Genomic DNA, 19,667 nt, shown 5'->3' on the forward strand with positions numbered 1-19,667 from the left:
GATGAAAGTTCATTTTCCCCCAATATGATTAAGTTGAAATTTTGACATAACTTGTCAAAAACTCAAATAAATAATTTGAAAATTAATAAAGATAAATTCACTTGCATGGTTTGAATAAAGAAAAATAGGAGACTCGTAAAAGTTCCAATTTAGATTACAGCTCTAAACTGATTGTAGATTCAAAATGTTCTGTTTTGTTGTCCTTTACTATGCAATAAGGAGTGCTTCAGCATAAGAAAATGCCCTGAAAAATTTGCCCATGATCACTAATTCAAACATTTTATCTATTGAGGGTGGGCATTATATCATGTTGGGTTGTGTTATTTTAGATTTATGTCAGAATTATTTCAACATTAACTCAACCCATTTATTATTTTGACCAAATACCCCTTCTCTTATAACACTAGATTTCTCACTTCGACAAACAAATCTTAACCATATAGACTTACTGTTTGTCGTGTTGAATTTTTTTATAAAATTAATTATCTAATTTAATATTATTATTTTTATAATAATAATACCAATAACCAATATAAGAAAGAACCGATAATAAGAAAGAAATAAACAACTAAATAAAAGTGCTATGAAAGAAAGTAAGTAATTAATTTTTGTCTATGACAATAATTAATCACTTAAAATTCAATTGACAATGTACCTGACTAATCAACCGAACTAACCCAATTGGTTATCTAATTTAACGTTTGATCTACCTATCTTCCTTCAATTAAAATGAGAAGTAGGGACCTATATGCATACCAATCTTTTTTTTAGTTCACACTATTTTATTTGTGTGGATATTAGTATAGAACTGGTTTTTCTTTCTTTCTTTCTTTCTTTTTTTTTTTAATAATTGATAACTGAATCATTGATTTTTGTTCGATAATTAATATCCAAACCAATAAAAAAAAAATAATATTAACTAAGAATTTTAATAAATTGACATCATGCATTCTTCCAGCTTGACTGAGAATACAAATACACTTCAAAGATTGGTCATGACAAACCCCAACAGAATGACACTGTCATGCCAGCCCGAGCAAGGACCAGTTATCATAAGTACAATGATTCAGGGAGAAGGGGAGGGAGAATCATGGTAGGTGTTTGGAAAGTAAGTTTTTTTAGTTGTAAGATATTAATGAAGAAAAAAAATTGTGTTTGAAAAGATAGTTGAATTTTTTTGTAATTGGATGTCTTATGAAAGAAAAAGTAAAATAATTATGAGATTTGATATGATATTTTGTTTAGATTTGTTTTTTTTTTAGTTTTGTAATCAATTTGTCTTTTAGTGAAAAAAAACCAAAAAACTATGTTCCCAAACAACGCTATGGACGCACGCAAAAGCTTGGTCTAACGAGGGTCCACTATATCACAGAAACTAGGAAAGGCATTCACTCAATCAAAATCAGATTTTAACGAGCAATCAACTCAAAATGCCTACGGAAACCAGCAAAATTCCCACAAAGTGTAACAAAATCTTGAAAATAGACCAGTCAAATATAAAATACTAAATCTTCTTGCCATGACTACATGTCCATCACAAATTAAATCACTCTTAATATTTGGTGATTGTCAGCTAAATAATAAATATCTTGCCCCGTATGAATAAAGCAGGAAAACTGAACAGATGTATATTTTCTAAAAGAATAAAAAAATGATACAAGATGTATGCTCCAGGTGTTCAAACTGAAAATGGGATGTATCCATGACCTCAACTTTGGGCAGACAAGGGAAGATCAACACTTTCTTTCTCAGACAAACCATAGTCAATACAGCAAACTATCTTCTTATGATTTCATGAGCAGATATAACCCTAAACACTGAACTTGCCATGTAATCTTCTCGTGATCACCACTGCTGGTTCAGCAATTATCAGATAAAATGCTCTCCAGGCATGTGGAAAAAATCAGAGTAAACTTGGCAATAACTAAGCTCACTGCTAGAAAAGAAACATAGAGACCAACAAGGCAAAATCTCCAAAATCTAGGTACCCGAGACCTATACCAAGTTATTACTAATAGAGAACCCATCAGGCTTAGAAGCAAGAACACAAACGCAACCACAATACTGACATGGAAATGGAGTACGTAAGCTTTTGGATACACGTGGCAGTCTGTATTACCAAAGCCGTGCCAAGCCCAAAAAGCATGTTAAACATAGGCCCAGCAAAGCAATCAGCCATGGCCAGCGCTGGCTGGCCCGCTTTAGCGACTGCCACATCAGCAACAAGATCACCCACTGAGTTTCCCCATGCAAGTACTGTCAGCCCAAGTAGTGCAGGAGGCAACTTAAGAAGTGCTCCGAGAGCTGCAAGGCAGTTTAGGAGTTCCCCGGCCATGATGGAGATCCAAAATACGCTCATTACAAATGCTATGAGCACTACGGGCATTTCCTCGGTTTTTGGGGGCTCTTTTTGGACTATGTAGTGAAGAACTGCTAGAGAGGAGCATGCAAAGAGTACTACTAGCCAGAAAGGAAAAAGGGAATTCGGAAGGAGAAAACTGATGGCATGATTTAGTGGCATGAATGAGTCACAAGAGTATAGAAGGGCAAGCGGGCAAAGAACAATGTTGGCAGATCGATAGAATCTGTTCCATTGAGAAGAAGTCTGGGGGATGGTGAGTTTTAGAATAATTGAGACTGGAAGCTCCCACACTTTTGAGATCTGCAGACAAAGAAAAAGAGAATTAGGTAAGAGTAGTACTCATCTTTCCTATTACAGTAGACAGATGAGCTGCTGATGCACATTCTAAAGAAACATTACAGTTGAAGCAAGTACAAAGCAAAGTCACATCATGCATATAGTTCAACTCCAAATGGGCTACTTCTAAAATTACTTCTAATCAACAGCATTAAGTTTCATGACATCATTAAAATTAATGCAACTTTTTTCCTTTTTACAATATACATTAGTGAAACCAAAGATGAGAGCAATATGCTGGATTGATAATCAGGGAAGCCCTCTGAAAATGGTAAAAATAGGCATTCCCCCTTTGCCAAGCTGTTTCCTGGCGAACCTAACTGACTAAAACCTGAATTAGCAGCTGGGAACTCAGTTGCAGAAACCGGGGTGGGGATGGGGGTGGGAGCTGAGGAGCGAGGGCACATATAAAAGTTTCTTAGGTTGGGAGCACTTATGGGAGCATGTATATATTTATTTATTAAATATATAAAAATATTCTAACAATTATTTTTATTGTTTAGTTGTAATATATGCATTAAAATATTAATAAATATTAGAGATTTATGTCTATTACAGATTATCTTTATTAAGTATAAATAAATACTATATAAATAGAAACTACTAGAATAAGTTTGAATTGTTTTTCTTTTGTTTCTATAAGGTTTATATGTTTGAGAGGTTTCTATCTCAATTGGGTTACTTGAAAACACGGAATCGCAGTTCTTAGTAAGAAACACCACTTGAATAGAAGGTTCCTGCAACTAAGGCCAGGAACCTCTAGCTCAGAATACATCAGGGTGTGTGAAGGAGTCATTATTTGTCCCTCTTTGTTCCTCTCTATAAAGAGAGGCTGCCACATGAACCCAAAGATTGCAATATTGTTCTCTATAGCATTTAAAGGCTAAGTCCATCCCTTAGAGCCATTCCAGTAAATGGAACACTCAAGCTACAAGCAAAGGTTCATCAACAGGAAAAATGTCACTTCATGAAATCATAATATGCCCATTATCATATACAATGTAAGACACAACTATGTGAGATTTAATGCTAATGGGTGATTTGGACTCTATATATGGAATCACTGAAAACGTATTTATGTATTACTGAGAAACAAAGTGAACTCAACATAACCTAACACACTAGTTTTGCAAGGACACAAAAACATTCACCATTAAGCTCTATTGATGATCATAGCTTCTTCACTTATATGCATCGAGTTTTTGTTCACTGCTACAAGTTAAGATCAAATACAACCTAACCCCAACTCCAAGGGGTTGGCCAAGTAGTAAATATTTAAGGACAAAATACAAGATGTCGGGTTCAAGGCACTCCAAGGGGTCACTGGAGGTAATTTCAAGGCCCTTGGATTAGTAAAGATGTGTGTAAGCTGGCCCGGACACCCAGTTATCAAAAAATACAACCTAACCCCTATTTATCCCAGCATTCTATACCTTAAAGCATGTGTAGCCCAAATATAAGCAATATACTCAATTTCACACATTCATACTTGATGTAGTGGAAACGTGTGATAGTGATGATTTTAGGGTCCATTGATTCAAAAATGAATACCTGCAAACAAGATCCTAAGATCCTTCTCTAAACATGTTGATTCACATAGAATATTGGGAGTAAAAGGCTCAATAATGGTTGATTCTAAAAAATATACCCAAGGTTATAACAAAAGAGTATGAACTTGAATTATATTAATCATCAAAACTGTGTTGCCCCGAGACTTGCATCTTTAGTTATAATACGCCTAATTCATATAGAACAAGAAACTAATAAAATAAGAAATAAAATAAAAACTAATAGAATCGGAAAACTAAATAATCCCAAATCAGGAAAATAAATAATTCAAATCTATTCTATAGTAGAATATTTCTAATTAAATATTATTTTAAAATAATAAAATATAAATATAATTTTCTTAAGATTTTGACTACATCAATAACCCTTAAAAAAAATAATAATAATAATAAAATATCAAAAATGGCATTTTTTATATCCAATTAACACTCAAAAAATCAAATGCTTCATTTCATAAAATTTGACTACATCCGGATTCAGTCCCCTTCTGCACAGTGGCTGCCAGAAAAATTTCCAAGCACGAATTCCTTAGTGCTTCCCTTTAAAGCAACTTAGGGACATCTGGAAGCATTTTCATTTGCAATTGTCCTAATCAACTGCCTAAAAGTGAAGACAACAATATCGTTCATCATATCTTTCTGCTATATACCTCTGATATTTCACATTATAAAAATCCAATTACTCTACCCAAAATGAGGAACATCATTTTCAGAAATGAACTAAGGGAAAACTTTATGATTCAAATTAGTGATTTTAGAACTACAATTTCCTGTTCTTGTTCTGGGCAGGTAAAGACAACAGAAACATTAATAGGTTTAGCAAGAAATCCAAAGAAAAGTTGTAAAGGTCAAGTTGGAAGGGAGGCGTATAAAAATCTAAAAAGTTCCCAATTTGAATAACCTTACCAAACCCCAAAGACCATATGACATCCGGAGGAATCTCCCTCAGGAAGTGGATGACCTGAGTTCACCATTCCCCTTACCCCAAGATATTACCATGTTATGAACAAGATGGGTTACAATTCTATTCATAGTAATTGGAAATTTGATCATGTCATAGAGCATTGAAAATTAACCACATTATGTACTTATGTACTGCACATTTTGATATACTATATCTCCTTGCCACTTCACCAGTTCAAGACATTTATAAATGCTTCTATATAGTTGGAAGGCATTTTATATATTTTCATAAGAAATGTACTTTCTACATACATAAATTTATTTATACAACTTAAAGACATTTTATTCTCGACCTAGGAAGCAAGGATATGGATACGAGATACGGAGACGATACGATACAAATACGGCAATACGACAAAATCTAAAAAAATATAATACGGATACAGCTAGGATGCAGTTTGTAAAAAAGATATTTTTAAAAATTATTAGTCAGGTACATATGAGCTCAAGAATGTTGAGAAACCATATTGTTATTTTATAATGCAAAATACTAATCTTTAATAATTAGGTATTGATTTAAGTTGGTAGCTAGTTTACTTCTTTAATTTTTAATAGGTCTTATAAATATTTCATTTCAATATAACCAACAATATTTAATTTAACAAATTATATCACTTTAACTCGCTATGTTCTTCTTATCAAAAAACTACGCAAAGTATTGAAAAAATATTCTTGTATTTATCCTCACAATTATATTATATTATAGGATAAATTACAAATATATCCTCTGAGGTTTGCTAAAATACGAATTGCCCCCTTTGTTTAAAAAATTACAAATACCTCCCTATCAAAAAAATTTATTTAAAATTTCTAACTGTTCACCTATACAATCATAAAATTATCTGAATTATTAATTGAAATAAAATTTTAACATTATTAAAAATTGTTAATTAACTTGATGATTTATTAATAAAATGACCTATTTGTTATGAAATTAGAAACCTTAAAAGGCATAATGTAATTTCAAGAACCACAGGGAGTAATTTGTAATTTAAGTAAAACTCAAGAGGTGCGTTTGTAATTTACCCTATATTATATTATAATGCTATACAATAAATGCTGCAATTCTAATTTTGTAAAGGTAATATGTGAATTGGAGTATCCGATACTTCAAAATTAATGAAAAATTAATTAAGAAGTATCCGATACTTTTAATAAGCATCCGATACGTATTTGCGAGTATCCAAGGAGTATCGACATCCAATATAGATACGATATGAATACGTTGACTTTTTAAAAGTATATGTGCTTCATAGTCCTCCACACTGCTAGACACAGGTATCTTCTATCTCATATCATGGTATCTTCTAACTCATATCACACTGTCATTAATGGATAATAATGGTGATTACCTATATTTCATGTCATGTTAAGTACACAAAATCAATAAATTGATTATGAAATCTCAATAATTGTTTTGTTGTTTCAGTGCACTCATTTGTTGCTATAAAAATCAATGCATCAAATTAGAACCATTTATTAGCCTGTTGGACCCAAGCCCATGACTCAGGAAGCCCAATCGATGGTAGGTAAGGTCAATGGTCAAGCCCAATGATCTATGTCAGGCTTAGTGACCCACCTTGGGGGTTAGAGGGCTCATCTTGGCAAGCTGATTGGGAGAGCACTAAGTTGGTCAGGAAAACCCATTCCAAACCTAGCCCAATCTCATGGTTAGCTCTTTTGAAGATAAGATTATTGTTAAACACATCAGAATATATGGAATCATGAGATCTCCATATATTCCGATATCTTCCATATCTTCTGAAATCTTTAACAATATAATCTTATATCCAACAAGCTCATCAAGGCAATTCATCATTCCAACTTGGGCAAGAAGACGCGGTTTAAGGTTACAACATCAAGGCACACATGGCACAATGTAAAGTGATCCTCTCCACTTGCAACTACACTAGCTAGTAGAAGCATAACTTGGTATATTTCACAAATGTCTAATACAAATTAGGTTGGATGCGCCTAAAGTGCAAAACGAGTCAAAAAGTGGAACATTAACCAAGCAGCATGTGCCATACATGCGGAGGGCCATTCCCGCATGTGCAGTCCCCTTTCTCAAGGGAAAAAATAGCTGCAGTAATCCGCACGTGCAGAGGGTATTTCCTGCACGTGTGGCACCATTCCCGCACGTGCAGTGCGACTCAAGATGCATGCCAAAATTCTGAAAGTCACCTGTTTTGTTGGAAAAGTATAAAAAGGGGAAGAAAGGCTAAAGAAGGGTTCGATTATTTTTGTAAAGAAAAAGAGAGGCTAGGGTTTTGGAAGATATAAAGCTTGGGACTTCAAGGTTGACGGTGCTCTTTCATGGTGGCTTCATCCTCTTCATCTTCCCACTCCTCCATGAGTGGCCAGTTCTCCAATTTCTAGGGTTTTGATGAAACCCTAGCCATGTAAATAGGTTTTCTTGGGTTTTTGACTTGTGTACTGGTTTGAATGAGTTGTATTGTATGGTTGTTTAGAAGTTTTTCAATACATATTTTATTATTTTCTTAAAGTGTTCTTCTTTCTGTGATTGTTGAATACTTTACATACAACTGTTATCATTTCATTGAGGCCTCATTTGGGAACAGGCTAATTTAGTAACTTTTTGGCTATTTGGCTAAAATATGAGCTAAAAAAAACTAGTATGTTTGGGATGACTTTTTGACTTTTTACGAAAAGATGTGCAAAAAATAGAGAGAAGAGAATCTTTGACTTTTGGGTATGGGTTGTTGGCTTTTTGGCTAATTTAGTAACTTTTTGACTTTTTAGCTAAAAATGAGGGTTCCCAAACGAGACCTCAAAGTATGAGACGAGTCATGCTACAAGAGACGAGTCATGCTACAAAACACAAGTCATGTTGCTACCTTAGTGTTAAGCAAACGACTCGTACTACTTGGGATGATTCATGCCTATACGTTAAACGCGACAAGTCTCTTGATCAATGCTTCAAGCTTGTAGTTGTGAAGCATTGGGTAGTTCAAACTGTAACGCAATCAATTTTCAACTTTAAACCCTCTTTATGTATCTAGTGGTGAATTCATCGCCCTAGGATTTTTCCCAACTCAATTTCTCAAACCCTATTATTTATTGTTAATTTAATTACTCATTTTTAGTTTAATTCTCATTTCAATATTTTATCCATCAACCATTCTCATCAAATTAACTTAGGAATCTCGCATTTAAAATAGCTAAATTTCACATTAGTCCCTATGGATCGATACCTAGACTTGCCATTATTCTACGAAAATTAGGTATAGTTTACTCTTTATTTTTGGTGTGCTTAATGACCCATCAAAAGGTAAGGTGGGAGGGCTCATGATTTCTAAAGAAGTAAATTGGCCTTAGAAGAGAGAGAGAGAGAGAGAGAGAGAGAGAGAGAGAGAACAACAGATTCTTGCTTAGGATGGCCACTGCTCATAACAGAGTTAATCATATAGGCTAGATGAAGATTAATGGTGAGGATTTGACGCAACTGGAGGCTACTTCCATGGACATTGTGGACTTCTACAAGAGATTATGTGAGAACCCGAATATACTCAAATAAATAATTAAGTAATAATTATTTTACAATCTCAAATATTTTGCTTGTGAATCTTTAAGTGCAAATTAAATATTATTGGAGAGTCTTTTAATTAATATTAAAATCTAAAATAAATTTATGGTAAAAGTCTTTAATTTAGAGGCAAGATTTATTATTTAAAAAAAAAAATAGGGGGCAAGTTAGTAAGTATATTTTGATATAATAACAGTTATATTTTATTTAAATTAATGGAGATAGAAAATAAAATAATATAAAGAGATAATAATTTAAAACCTTTTGTTTAGATATATAAAAAATAACCCTAGTGTTCCTAGCAACAGCAGCAGCCACGGGAGAGAGAGATTGGGGACAAAGAAAAAAAAAAAAAAAAAAAAAGAGGTTGCAACAAAGCAAGGATTGGGTGTGTTGAGCTGTGTGTGATCATCAAATGATAGCTCTCCTAAGTTTTCTTCTTTCTTTCTTCTTTATCCTTATTCTATTATTATTTAGTTCATTGATAGAGAGGTTGTAGGTTTATGTATTTTGCATATATATATACACTGTTAAGAAACCTGAGGAAATAAATTGTGTAAAAAATTGGTGTAATTCTTAGTTTCAAAATTCTGTACAGAACCACAAACTTTAAAAATCAAGGAATCATATCAAACGGATGAATTTTGAACTGAGATTTTTACAGTAGGTTAATTACATATTGAATTGCATATCAGAATTTTCTCATAATTTTTTGGAGTCAAAATCTATATTAACTGGTGCGTTCAAATCTATCTAAAAAACTGGTGTAAAATAGTAACTTCAAAAGTGTCGTTCTCTTTGGGTATAAATCCAAAAATTATCAAATCAGCGTCATTAGAACCGGTTACGCGTCTAATTTCTTAAATTTTTGGCATTGCGTTGATTGCTCGTGTATACTAAGAGAACCATTAATTTCTTTTAAGTGCTGCAGAAAACAATCTGTTTGGACATAATTAATTGTAAATAATTATTTTGATAAGCAAATTAAGTAAAACCAATTCGGTTTGAAACTTAGGATATATTAATTGATATCTAGAGGGTTTTGAAATTTTTCTAATAGCGTGGAATGAGTTTTTAATTTTCAAAGTTAGCGAATAGATTGGAGAAACTTGTTTAAAACTCGGTTTTATCTTAAAGTTGCTTTTAATTAAGTTTCGATCTGAACCCATGTCTTGGATAATTTTAGACCTTGAAGAACATGAACTTAGGTATTATTTACGAGTAACAGTGAGTGGGGTTGACCTGTGTTATTGCACCTTAGTATGGGATACTTAGTTTATTATTCTTTTTAGTATTTTTGAATTAACAGTGACGTGTAGTTTCCATACTTGGTTCAGGACACTAATTGGACTTTTATACTCTATTCGAGGATTATATTATTTCGTTTTCAGGTGAGTAGTTGCGTGTTACATATTTTTATAATTGTTCCCCTATCCTGAACTGTTGGAAAATTTAATTGTTGTTTCAGAACTAAACTGTTTTGATAAATTATTATATTATCAATAAAATTAAATTATTTCTGAAATATGTGTAAACTTGGCATACTGTAAACTATTTATTATGGTCTCATGTTTATAATAGTGAACTACCATATTTTGCGAAATTGGGTTGTATTGATTATCAGGACCATCTGTATATTTTAGTCCAGAGAAATTATTCCATTGTGTAGTAACTCCAGCCACTAAGGAACAGATCCGGGTTGGGCCGTGATGACTCTAGTGCTCAACGATTGTAAGAAAAAGACCTAGGCTAGGCTAGGCTAGGTGACCTTCCATCAGATCGTCTTAGAGAAAAGGCCCGGGTTGCCATCCCGAGAATGACTTTTGGTTCGATATTAGATGCAACAGGCTTATTGCATTGAGAACTTTGTGGCATGTTACTTGTTATTCTTGGTACTGAGAAAATTATTGGTGTTCATATTGTAATCTGTTTTAAGTGAAAAATGTCATTTATCATGTTCTTAGAGACATGAATATTTTAACTGTTGAACTGTGAAACTTTCTTTTTGAAACAAATTATCTTTATCAAAACTGTATGCCAATCTAGTTTTTATGATATATATCTTATTTTGGAATTAAACCCTATTGTCAAAACTGTATTTACTATCCATGTTGCTACACACTAAGCTATCAGCTGACTTAGTTGTTTATCACTTCCAAATGTTAGGACTTAGAGTGGACTCATGGCGTAACGGGGACTCAATTGTATGGACCTCTAGGACATTCATTATTTTGTTTTAGCTTGTTAAGTCGGTTTTGTACATAATTGTGGTTGGATTTTATTTAGAATTATTTTATTTTATGAGCGATTTGTGTTCTATTTAGTATATATTTTTGGAAATTGGTTATGGTTGGTTTTACCATTTATACTTGTGACTTGTGACTTGTCACTGGTTTGGGGTTTGATTTATTTATTTTTGGGCTATTGTCACATATATTCTTTGTGATTTTGGGTTCATGTTTAGGTTTACGTGTGCCTTGGGCTAAGTCTCTATGGGCCACGGCCAGTCATGCCTGGAGTTAGGGTGTGACAGATTATACTTTGAGTCAGATTTGAGAAGACATTTATTGATGTCTTGGAGTTGAATTCTATTCAAGATGAGGAAAGAACTTGGCTAGAGACAATGCTCTATGGAGGAAGTGATTAGGGCCTCGAATAGTCTCAATGGAGATAAGGCTTATGGACTTGTGGATCCTCTATAATTTTCTTCCAACAGTTTTGTTAAATTTAAAGAAAAACATAAAATACCACCATGTCAAGGTCACACTCTACTGCTAAGTTTTATCCCTTTTCTAACTCTCCATCAGAAATAGGTTTAACTAATCATAAGTTTAAAGGTTGAAAAACTCAATGCCACATCTGAATGTGAGACATTGTAGGTAGGTTTCATTTGTTTGGGCATGTAGCTATATGGACCCCTTCCTTGAGCAAGTACAGGACAAGACTTCAGTTGTTTATGGTAAGCTTTCAAATGCAAGCAACGGTTTTTCAATGGCAAAAGGAGGACTGCAATTGCGAGTACATGAGAATACTTCACTTGTTTATGGTAGGCTTTCAAAAGCAAGCAACGACTTTTCAATAGCAAGAGGAGGCCTGAAATTGCAAACTAGTTACGCTAACAACTGAACCCATTGTAGTGTTATGATAGCAGTCATATTGATGTACAAAAGGGAAAGAAGACAGAATCACTGAAAAGGCTACATCCCTAACACACTCACAATATTATTAAACCAGAAACTCCCTAATACACTGAGAAATGCATTATTTATAGGCTAATAATCCTAATTAAATCAAAAATATCTTACTAAATTTATGGATTTAAGTATAACTAATAATAATAATTTATCAATTACATTTGTGGGATCAAAACATCTTTGGTCCATGTAATGGACCCACAGGCTTCGCCCCGAACTTCCAAAGATGATAATGAGCTTCCATTCAGTCAAAGGTCAAGCCATCACATACACTCCTATGAGACTAAAGAGTTTGAGAGGAACCTAAATGCCTCCTTTATTGTTCCAGTGCCAACGGATTGTGCTATGGATGATATCAAAGATTATAAGTCGACTAGCTTGACTAGCAGTGTTTATAAAGTCTATAATGCCTATGTGGAAGGAAGACAACTCCTTGATGTACTATTGGTGGCTAAAAAGTGTGTGAGCTCTAGAATATAGAGAAACATTTTTTGCAAGCTAGATACTGAGAAGGCATATGATCATGTATGCTGAGATTTCTTAATCCATTTACCAGAGAGGATGGGCTTTGGGGTGAGGTGTTGTAGGTAGATAAGCTTCGCATCTCTTCTGTAAAGTTTTTTTCTGATAGTAAATGGGGAAGATAAGAGCTATTCTAGAGCTCCAGGGGTTGTGACGCTCAACTGCTACTCTTTTTCATCCTTTTAGAGGTGCTTAATCGTATGATTCAGAAGGTGGTTTTGATAGTGAGATATGCGGACACAAGGTGGGTAATGGAGGTGATGAGATCGTATTAGAGTTTCATTTTCTATTTGCTAATGATACTATTTTGTTTTGCGACAAAAAAGAAAAGAAAAAAAAAAAAAAAGAAATGAGAACTTTGAGATGTGTATTACTTTGTTTTGAAATAGTGTTGGGCCCTAGGGCTCACATGAAAAGGAGTGACATCATTATGATAGGTGAGGTAGATGATGTGGATATTTTGGCAACTGATTTGGAACTTAGGTTGTATCTCTGTCTTCAACCAACCTGGAGTTTCCATTGACTTGTCCTTCAAAAACAAAGCTTCTAAGGATGTAGTGGTGGAAAGATTTGAGAAGTGGTTAGCTAAATTGAAGAGACAATGCCCCTCTACTCTCATCAAAAGCACCATTTCCAGCCTTTCTATGTTTGTGGTCTATTTTCACTATCCCTATCAAAGTTGTGAAAAGGTTGGAGAAATTGATGAGGAACTTTCTTGGGGGGATGGGGAAAGGGATTGAAGCGAAGTTGAAGTATCATCTTGTACACTAGGACAAGGTTGTTTACCTTTGAAAGAGGGAGGCTTGAGGATTTGTAGGTTAGAGGTGTTCAACAAAGCCTGGTTAGAGGAAATGGATGTGGAGCTTTACACAGGAGAGGAAGAGATGTGAACAATGATTAGTGGAAAATATGGTCATGGTTGGGGGATTGGTACACTTAATATAAGGGGTCATGTGATGTGGGAACTTGAAAAATCGTAAAAGGAATATTTTTTCTTTTGAAGGGCTTCAGTGTTGGGGAAGGTCGTAGAGTGCAATTGTGGTAGGATCCCTAGTGTGGTCAAAAGGCTGTTAAATAAGGTTTTCTAGACCTTTATGAAATTGTGGTTAATTCTTAAATCTGAATGAAGGATTGTTGGACCTTATCTACCATGGGAGTGCTACAGAATCCGATCTTCTAGAGACCTTCTCAGGATGGATGTTTCGGGTCAAGAGGGTGCAAGCACGAATGGAAGATCCTTTGGTATGAAGAGAGTCCAAGAACAACAATTTTTTAAGTGGTTTCCTTTTTATCGAAAGTTGGTTGGGGTAGGGGATGAAGGCTTTCCTTAGAAAGTGATTCAACACTCAAAAGCTCCTTAGATGGCAAGCCAAGAAGTTATCCTAATGACGAATAATCTGAGGAAGAGGTGCCAATTTGTGTTACATTGGTCTTCCATGTGCTCTGGAACACGAGGAAGAGTATGATTTATCTTCAATTGTACTCTGTGTTTGGAGTCGAGTGCATGATGTCAAAGTCAGTTAAGGAGGGGAAAGGGATGTCGTAGGGGAAAATATAAAAATTATTGGGAATGGGATGTCATAGGGGAAAATATAAAAAGTAAATGGTGCATATAGAGAGAGAAATATGGGAACTTTTGGAAGCGTACAGATTGATTATTTGTTTAAAAAGAACCATGCTTATCTCTATAAAATTCTGGCTTGGAAAGAAATTTTTTTTCTTCCTTTCTTTTGTTGACTTTTTGAAGGAAATGTATATCCACGTCGACATGTTGGAAAAGTGTATGAGATTCATAGTTCTGTTATTGTTGTATAATTATGCGTATAGGGTTGTGCCCCTTATTTAGTTGGCTCCTGATACTCAATAACTTTAAAACAAATTGAGCTGAAATTTATTATCATTTTCTTTAGGTGCCTTCCAATTTGCTAACAACTGACTATTCCTCAAGCCAGTTTTTAGCTAAAAAATTTAGTTTCTTCAATTCTGCCCATGTTAATAATTATGTTTTTTGCTCCACACTCATGCAAGTGGTCAGTGCTGAGTCCAGTGCTGAAACCTAAGTTGTGTACAAAATTATAAATCAGCTATATGTTGCAAATCCATTGTTGAATTGCATCAGGTCATAAGCTATGTTTCACGGACTCATGTATGGGTGTCAGGTGCGATTTAGAATCTAAGCCAGATTCTTCAAATTCCTACGTCTAAAAGTACAAAGACATGGCTAGACATTCATATTTCATAATATTCAGTTTTCTGGGGTAAAATGGTTTCTCAAAAGTAACATAGAGCATTTTATGCATAAAGTGAGAGTTTTATATTGAATAACATCATGTAATAAGCTATGTTTCATGGACTAGTGTATGGGTTTCAAGTGCGAACATGAGTCTAAGCCAGATTCTTCAAATTCTTGTGTCTAAAAGCACGAATATACAACTAGACATTCATATTTCATAATATTCTTCTTCAATTTTCTGGGGTTAAATGGTTTCCTAAAAGTAACACACAGCATTTTATGCATAGAGTGAGAGTTTTATGTACCATCAAACAGTAAACTCAATTACTAGACATGGTTACTACTGGCACATGCTCAACTAGACATGACAGACAAATATCTTATACCTGTACCCAAGGGTAGAGTGTTTGTTTGCACAATACGTCACACATGAATTTAGGAGTTTACTAAGGAAATAAATTAGACTCCATGTGCTTACTTTTTGCAAGAAACCATATCTTTGAGGCAGATAAACCAAGCATCTAGAAGATTTTAGGAGAAGCCTGGGTGTGGAGAAGTCTCTCTCTTAATTGACCTACCTAAGGTAGCTAGACCCACGCAAAGTAACACGTTGCAGTGAACCTTCATCTCCAGCCAATAGACCCCAAAGTGTCGTAGTGCATGCTAAGTTGTTCAGCATGTGTAGGCCTCACCTCTTGGCCTTGGTGAAGAGACAGAAGATATCACCTAGACTCTTACTTAGCTCACACAGAATGCTAGGAAGGTGACTCGTTGCATCTCTTTCATAGAGTGAGATTGAGGCATGTACTAAGTTCTATCGTCTTGAGACAGCTCAATGAGACCGAACAAGTGTCCCATGATAGCAAACACATGGTGATCCCAAAACTGAAGTATTAGGCAAGCATGTATGGTGTCATGTCTAGGATGCGCAAAAGAGGAATGATAGTAGTATATATATTTCTATAATGGTTTCCTATTCATTCTCATAGTGTGCACATTCAATTGAGTATAAATGAATATTCAGTGACTTATGCAACTGCATTAGTCGAAAAAACTAAGCATGATGATGCTCCAACAAATAGTTAAGGTGCAGAGGTGAGTAGTAGTGCCATAGAGAATCCAAACATATCATCGGAACTGTAGCTTGTAACAAGATATTACATTGGGAAAGAAGGCATCCATTACATTCTTAGTCATTTCATGTCAAGCAAATTTTTACTATCTCTAATAGTCCCTACTGGTCCAGTAATCAACATTTCAAGTATTAGATCCCTACTCAGACTGCAGAACTAGATCTAAGTTTCAATCACACATTATTATTGATACATGATAGCTGTACTTAGTTCAACCAATTGCAATACTAACCAGGCAATCACAACTTTCACACTATTAATACCATGAGATAATACACAGATAGATCATAAACAATGCAAGATATCAGAATTGTAAACTTGTAACCCAAAACATACCTGCCTACCAACTTGTCAAAAATGAAATCCCGGCTTCCCTCCCTCTACTTTCCCCAACAATTCTTCATTTTCATAATACAGCGCAATCAAATCTTTCTGAACGTCAACATCCCCAACAAAACCACCACCCACACCAACCCCACCTTTTCTTTTCCCACCATCCCTCCCCAAATCCATCCAAAACACAAACCCAACAAAGAAAAGCTAAAACCCAACAAACCCAATAGCCTGCCATAGAAAAATCTCAGCACTAAGATACACATAGAACAAGAACAAAGCTGCAGTCAAGTAAAACAACACGTCCCGCACAAAAGGCACAGGGTCGATCGAAAAGGGTGCTGCATAAATCGCCACAAACCCAACAACCAATGCCGAAACAAACGTCCCGGCCGACAAAATCGCGCCAAACCCAGTCCTCGGATGGCCTCCGCGGACCGCAGCGACCGATGCGAACACATCGGGGGCACCATTGCCGAGTGCAAGAAGAGTCACAGCCCCAATACTGGGTGACAAATTGAGGTGGGCAACGAGCTTGGTGACCACAACAGAGAATTGATCCTGAGCGGTCTTGACGAGGACATAGAACTGGAAGAGGATAGTGAGGAAGAGAAAGGGCACAGAGGCAAATGGGTTTTGGTGGAAGAGGCAGAAATGGAGAGAGAAGTAGTTGATGAGGCTGTTAGAGTCGCCAGTGCAGTGGAGGAGAGAGAAAGAGCAGCGATTGTGAGGTGGGGTTTGAAGGATGGAGGAGCAGGAGAGGGAAGTAGTGGTGGTGGTGGTGGTGGTGGTGGTGTTGAGGAGGGACCTGTGGGGGATTAATGGGTTTGTGGAGGGGTAGTTTGGGGAGGGGGTGAGGAAGAGGAAGAAGAGGAGGGGAGCTTATATAGACACACCTAATTCCCTCAATACAAACACTTAATGATATTTAATTTTATTACAATTTTATCTCTAAATAAAATTACTATTTTAGACACCATTGTTAATTGAAAACATCTCAATGCACACCTCAGAGTTCACATCTGTTCAATGCACACCTCAGAGTTCACATCTGTTGCATCGTATGTGTAGCTTCTGGATGTAGTGTCATTCATAGCTTCTTCTAAGTTCATTGAGCTAGAAGTGAAACCAAAGGGCTTTGGCATTTCCGTATTGCACATGCACTGCAGCTTCTTAATGCACTCATTCATCAACCTTCGTCATTCGTAGGGAAAACATCATTGTTATGGAGGATTTGCCTTCTGAAAATCAGCAAATAAGTGTTCATGTGAAGCAGAGCGAAGGAAATGTGAGTTTAATTTATTTATTTTCCCAGCGTCGTTCGGATAACCAGAGCCGAATTGTGTTATTTGGTTCGGAAATCTACTACCGAAATAATTATTTATTTTCGGAAGTTGATGTCCGAATAAAGTAATAAATTTCAGAAGTTGTTGTCCGAACAATGTATTTAAATTCGAAAGTTGTTGTCCGAACAAAGTTAACTTTTACAACATTCAACTTCCGAAATTTGAAAAAAAAATTCGGACAACTACTTCCGAATGAAGTAATTTTTTTTTTTCCATTTTATATTCCAAATTTGCAAACTACATACCAAATTTACAGTTTCAAATTGCAAATTAATCTTTATAATGCCATTAAAAATTTGTAATATTATACAAAACATGCAAGAATATGTGTCAACTCAAGGAAGTCAGGTTTGCGCAGATTTTGTGTTAGATTATACCACTCAATTCACAACTGAACAAGTTCAGTCTACGAAATTATAACGATTATGTTTCGAATTGCTCACCAAATGTAAATGTTTGATAATATTTATTTAACTTTGTAGGTATTCAAAAGTAAGGATGAATTGCTCAACTGGGTACGTGAAGTTGGAAAGAGAAATGGTTTGATCATTGTAATCAAAACATCAGACTATGGTGGAGGGAAAAAAAGGCCCAGGATGTATCTTGCTTGTGAGAGGAGTGGCCAATATAGAGCAACAAACAAGTTAAAACGTGATGGCAACAATACATCAAGAATAACTGGTACGAAGAAGTGTGGTTGTCCTTTTGATATGAGGGCTCACAGGTTTACCACACATGATGAATGGACATTAACCGTAGTATGCGGATTGCATAATCATCCACCTGCGAAGCACCTCGAGGGACATTCATATGAGGAGAGGCTATCAAAGGATGAGAAAGCATTGTTAATGGATATGTTAAAGAGCATGGTTCGGCCAAAAGAAATCCTAGTAACCTTGAAACAGCGAGATGCCCTCAATGTTAGTACACTTAAAACCATTTACAATGTACGCCATCGAAACAGGGTGGTACAGCGAGCTGGAAGATCACAGATGCAACACTTATTGGGTGAATTGGCCAAGTATAATTACATTGAGCGCCATCGGTCTGAAGAGTCCATGATGACTGTGACAGACTTGTTTTGGGCACATCCTACCAGTTTGGACTTATTTCGATCTTTCCCACGTATATTAATTATGGATTGCACATATAAAACCAACAGATATCGACTTCCTCTTCTTGAAATTGTGGGAGTGACATCAACTGAAATGACATTCTCTGTAGCTTTCGCATACTTACAGTATAAGAGGGTCGATAACTATGCGTGGGTGTTAGCTACATTGCGTGATGTCATTGATGGGTTTGTTGTGCCAACAGTTATTGTTACTGATAGAGAGCTAGCCTTGATGAATGCCATACAGAAGATATTTCCGAGTGCCAGACATTTATTATGTCGTTGGCATATCAGTAAGAATGTGTTGACCAAATGCAAGAAAATGTTTGAGACACAGCAAAAATGGGAGAAGTTCAACCATGAGTGGAATTCTGTAGTGTATTCATCTTCTGAAATTCAATACGAGGAGCGTCTTAAATCATTACTTAAGGAATTCGGTAGTTATCCTGATGCAGTCAAATATGTCATGGATACTTGGTTGGTTCCTTACAGGGACAAATTTGTGGCGGCATGGACAGACACGTGTATGCATTGTGGCAATGTCACAACGAACCGGTAAGATTACTTTTCTTCAATATGTTATTAATAAGTGTCATGTACTTGATTTTAACTTGACTTACATTGAATTGAACAGGGCTGAGAGTGCACATGCAAAACTTAAAAGACAATTGGGTTCATGTCAAGTCTCATTTCAGGCATCATTTGAGAAAATACACAGTCTGCTTGAGTTGCAACACACTGATATCAAGGCTTCATTTGAGAAAAGTCTAACTGTTGTGCAACATCAATTTAAACATTCTCAATTCAGGGAGCTACGGGGTAATGTGTCTATCTCTGCATTGGAGTATTTGCTTGTCGAGAGTAAGAGAGCCAATTCTATTGGTATTGATGTTGAAGCTTGTGGATGCGTCCTTCGCCACACTCATGGTTTACCTTGCGCCCATGAGATTGCTGACTACATCAGACAAGATCGTCCTATACCACTTGCTACCATACACTCATAGTGGAGGCAACTT

At 35.5% G+C, this 19,667-nt stretch overlaps 1 protein-coding gene and 1 pseudogene across 1 annotated transcript; one reads left to right on the top strand and one right to left on the bottom strand.

The window, feature by feature from the left end:
• Positions 1-1,795: 1,795 nt before the first annotated feature.
• Positions 1,796-17,336, bottom strand: LOC145815370 (cation/calcium exchanger 5-like; annotated as a pseudogene).
• A 797-nt stretch (positions 17,337-18,133) lies between these two features.
• LOC145815375 (protein FAR-RED IMPAIRED RESPONSE 1-like) lies at positions 18,134-19,655 on the top strand. Its single transcript, XM_082912002.1, has 2 exons — positions 18,134-19,206; positions 19,286-19,655. Exons 1-2 carry the CDS (start codon positions 18,134-18,136, stop codon positions 19,653-19,655), a joined length of 1,443 nt encoding a protein of 480 aa, XP_082768128.1.
• Positions 19,656-19,667: the final 12 nt, after the last annotated feature.

The sequence above is a fragment of the Camellia sinensis genome, chromosome 2 (genome assembly GCF_055761805.1).
Source record: "Camellia sinensis isolate YWXY chromosome 2, ASM5576180v1, whole genome shotgun sequence".
Classification (NCBI taxonomy): Eukaryota; Viridiplantae; Streptophyta; class Magnoliopsida; order Ericales; family Theaceae; genus Camellia; species Camellia sinensis.

Coding starts and splice junctions, on each gene's coding strand:
- LOC145815375 (XM_082912002.1), top strand. CDS start 18,134: ATGTATCTTGCTTGTGAGAGGAGTGGCCAATATAGAGCAACAAACAAG. Junction 19,207..19,285: donor GGCAATGTCACAACGAACCG/GTAAGATTACTT, acceptor TGAATTGAACAG/GGCTGAGAGTGCACATGCAA.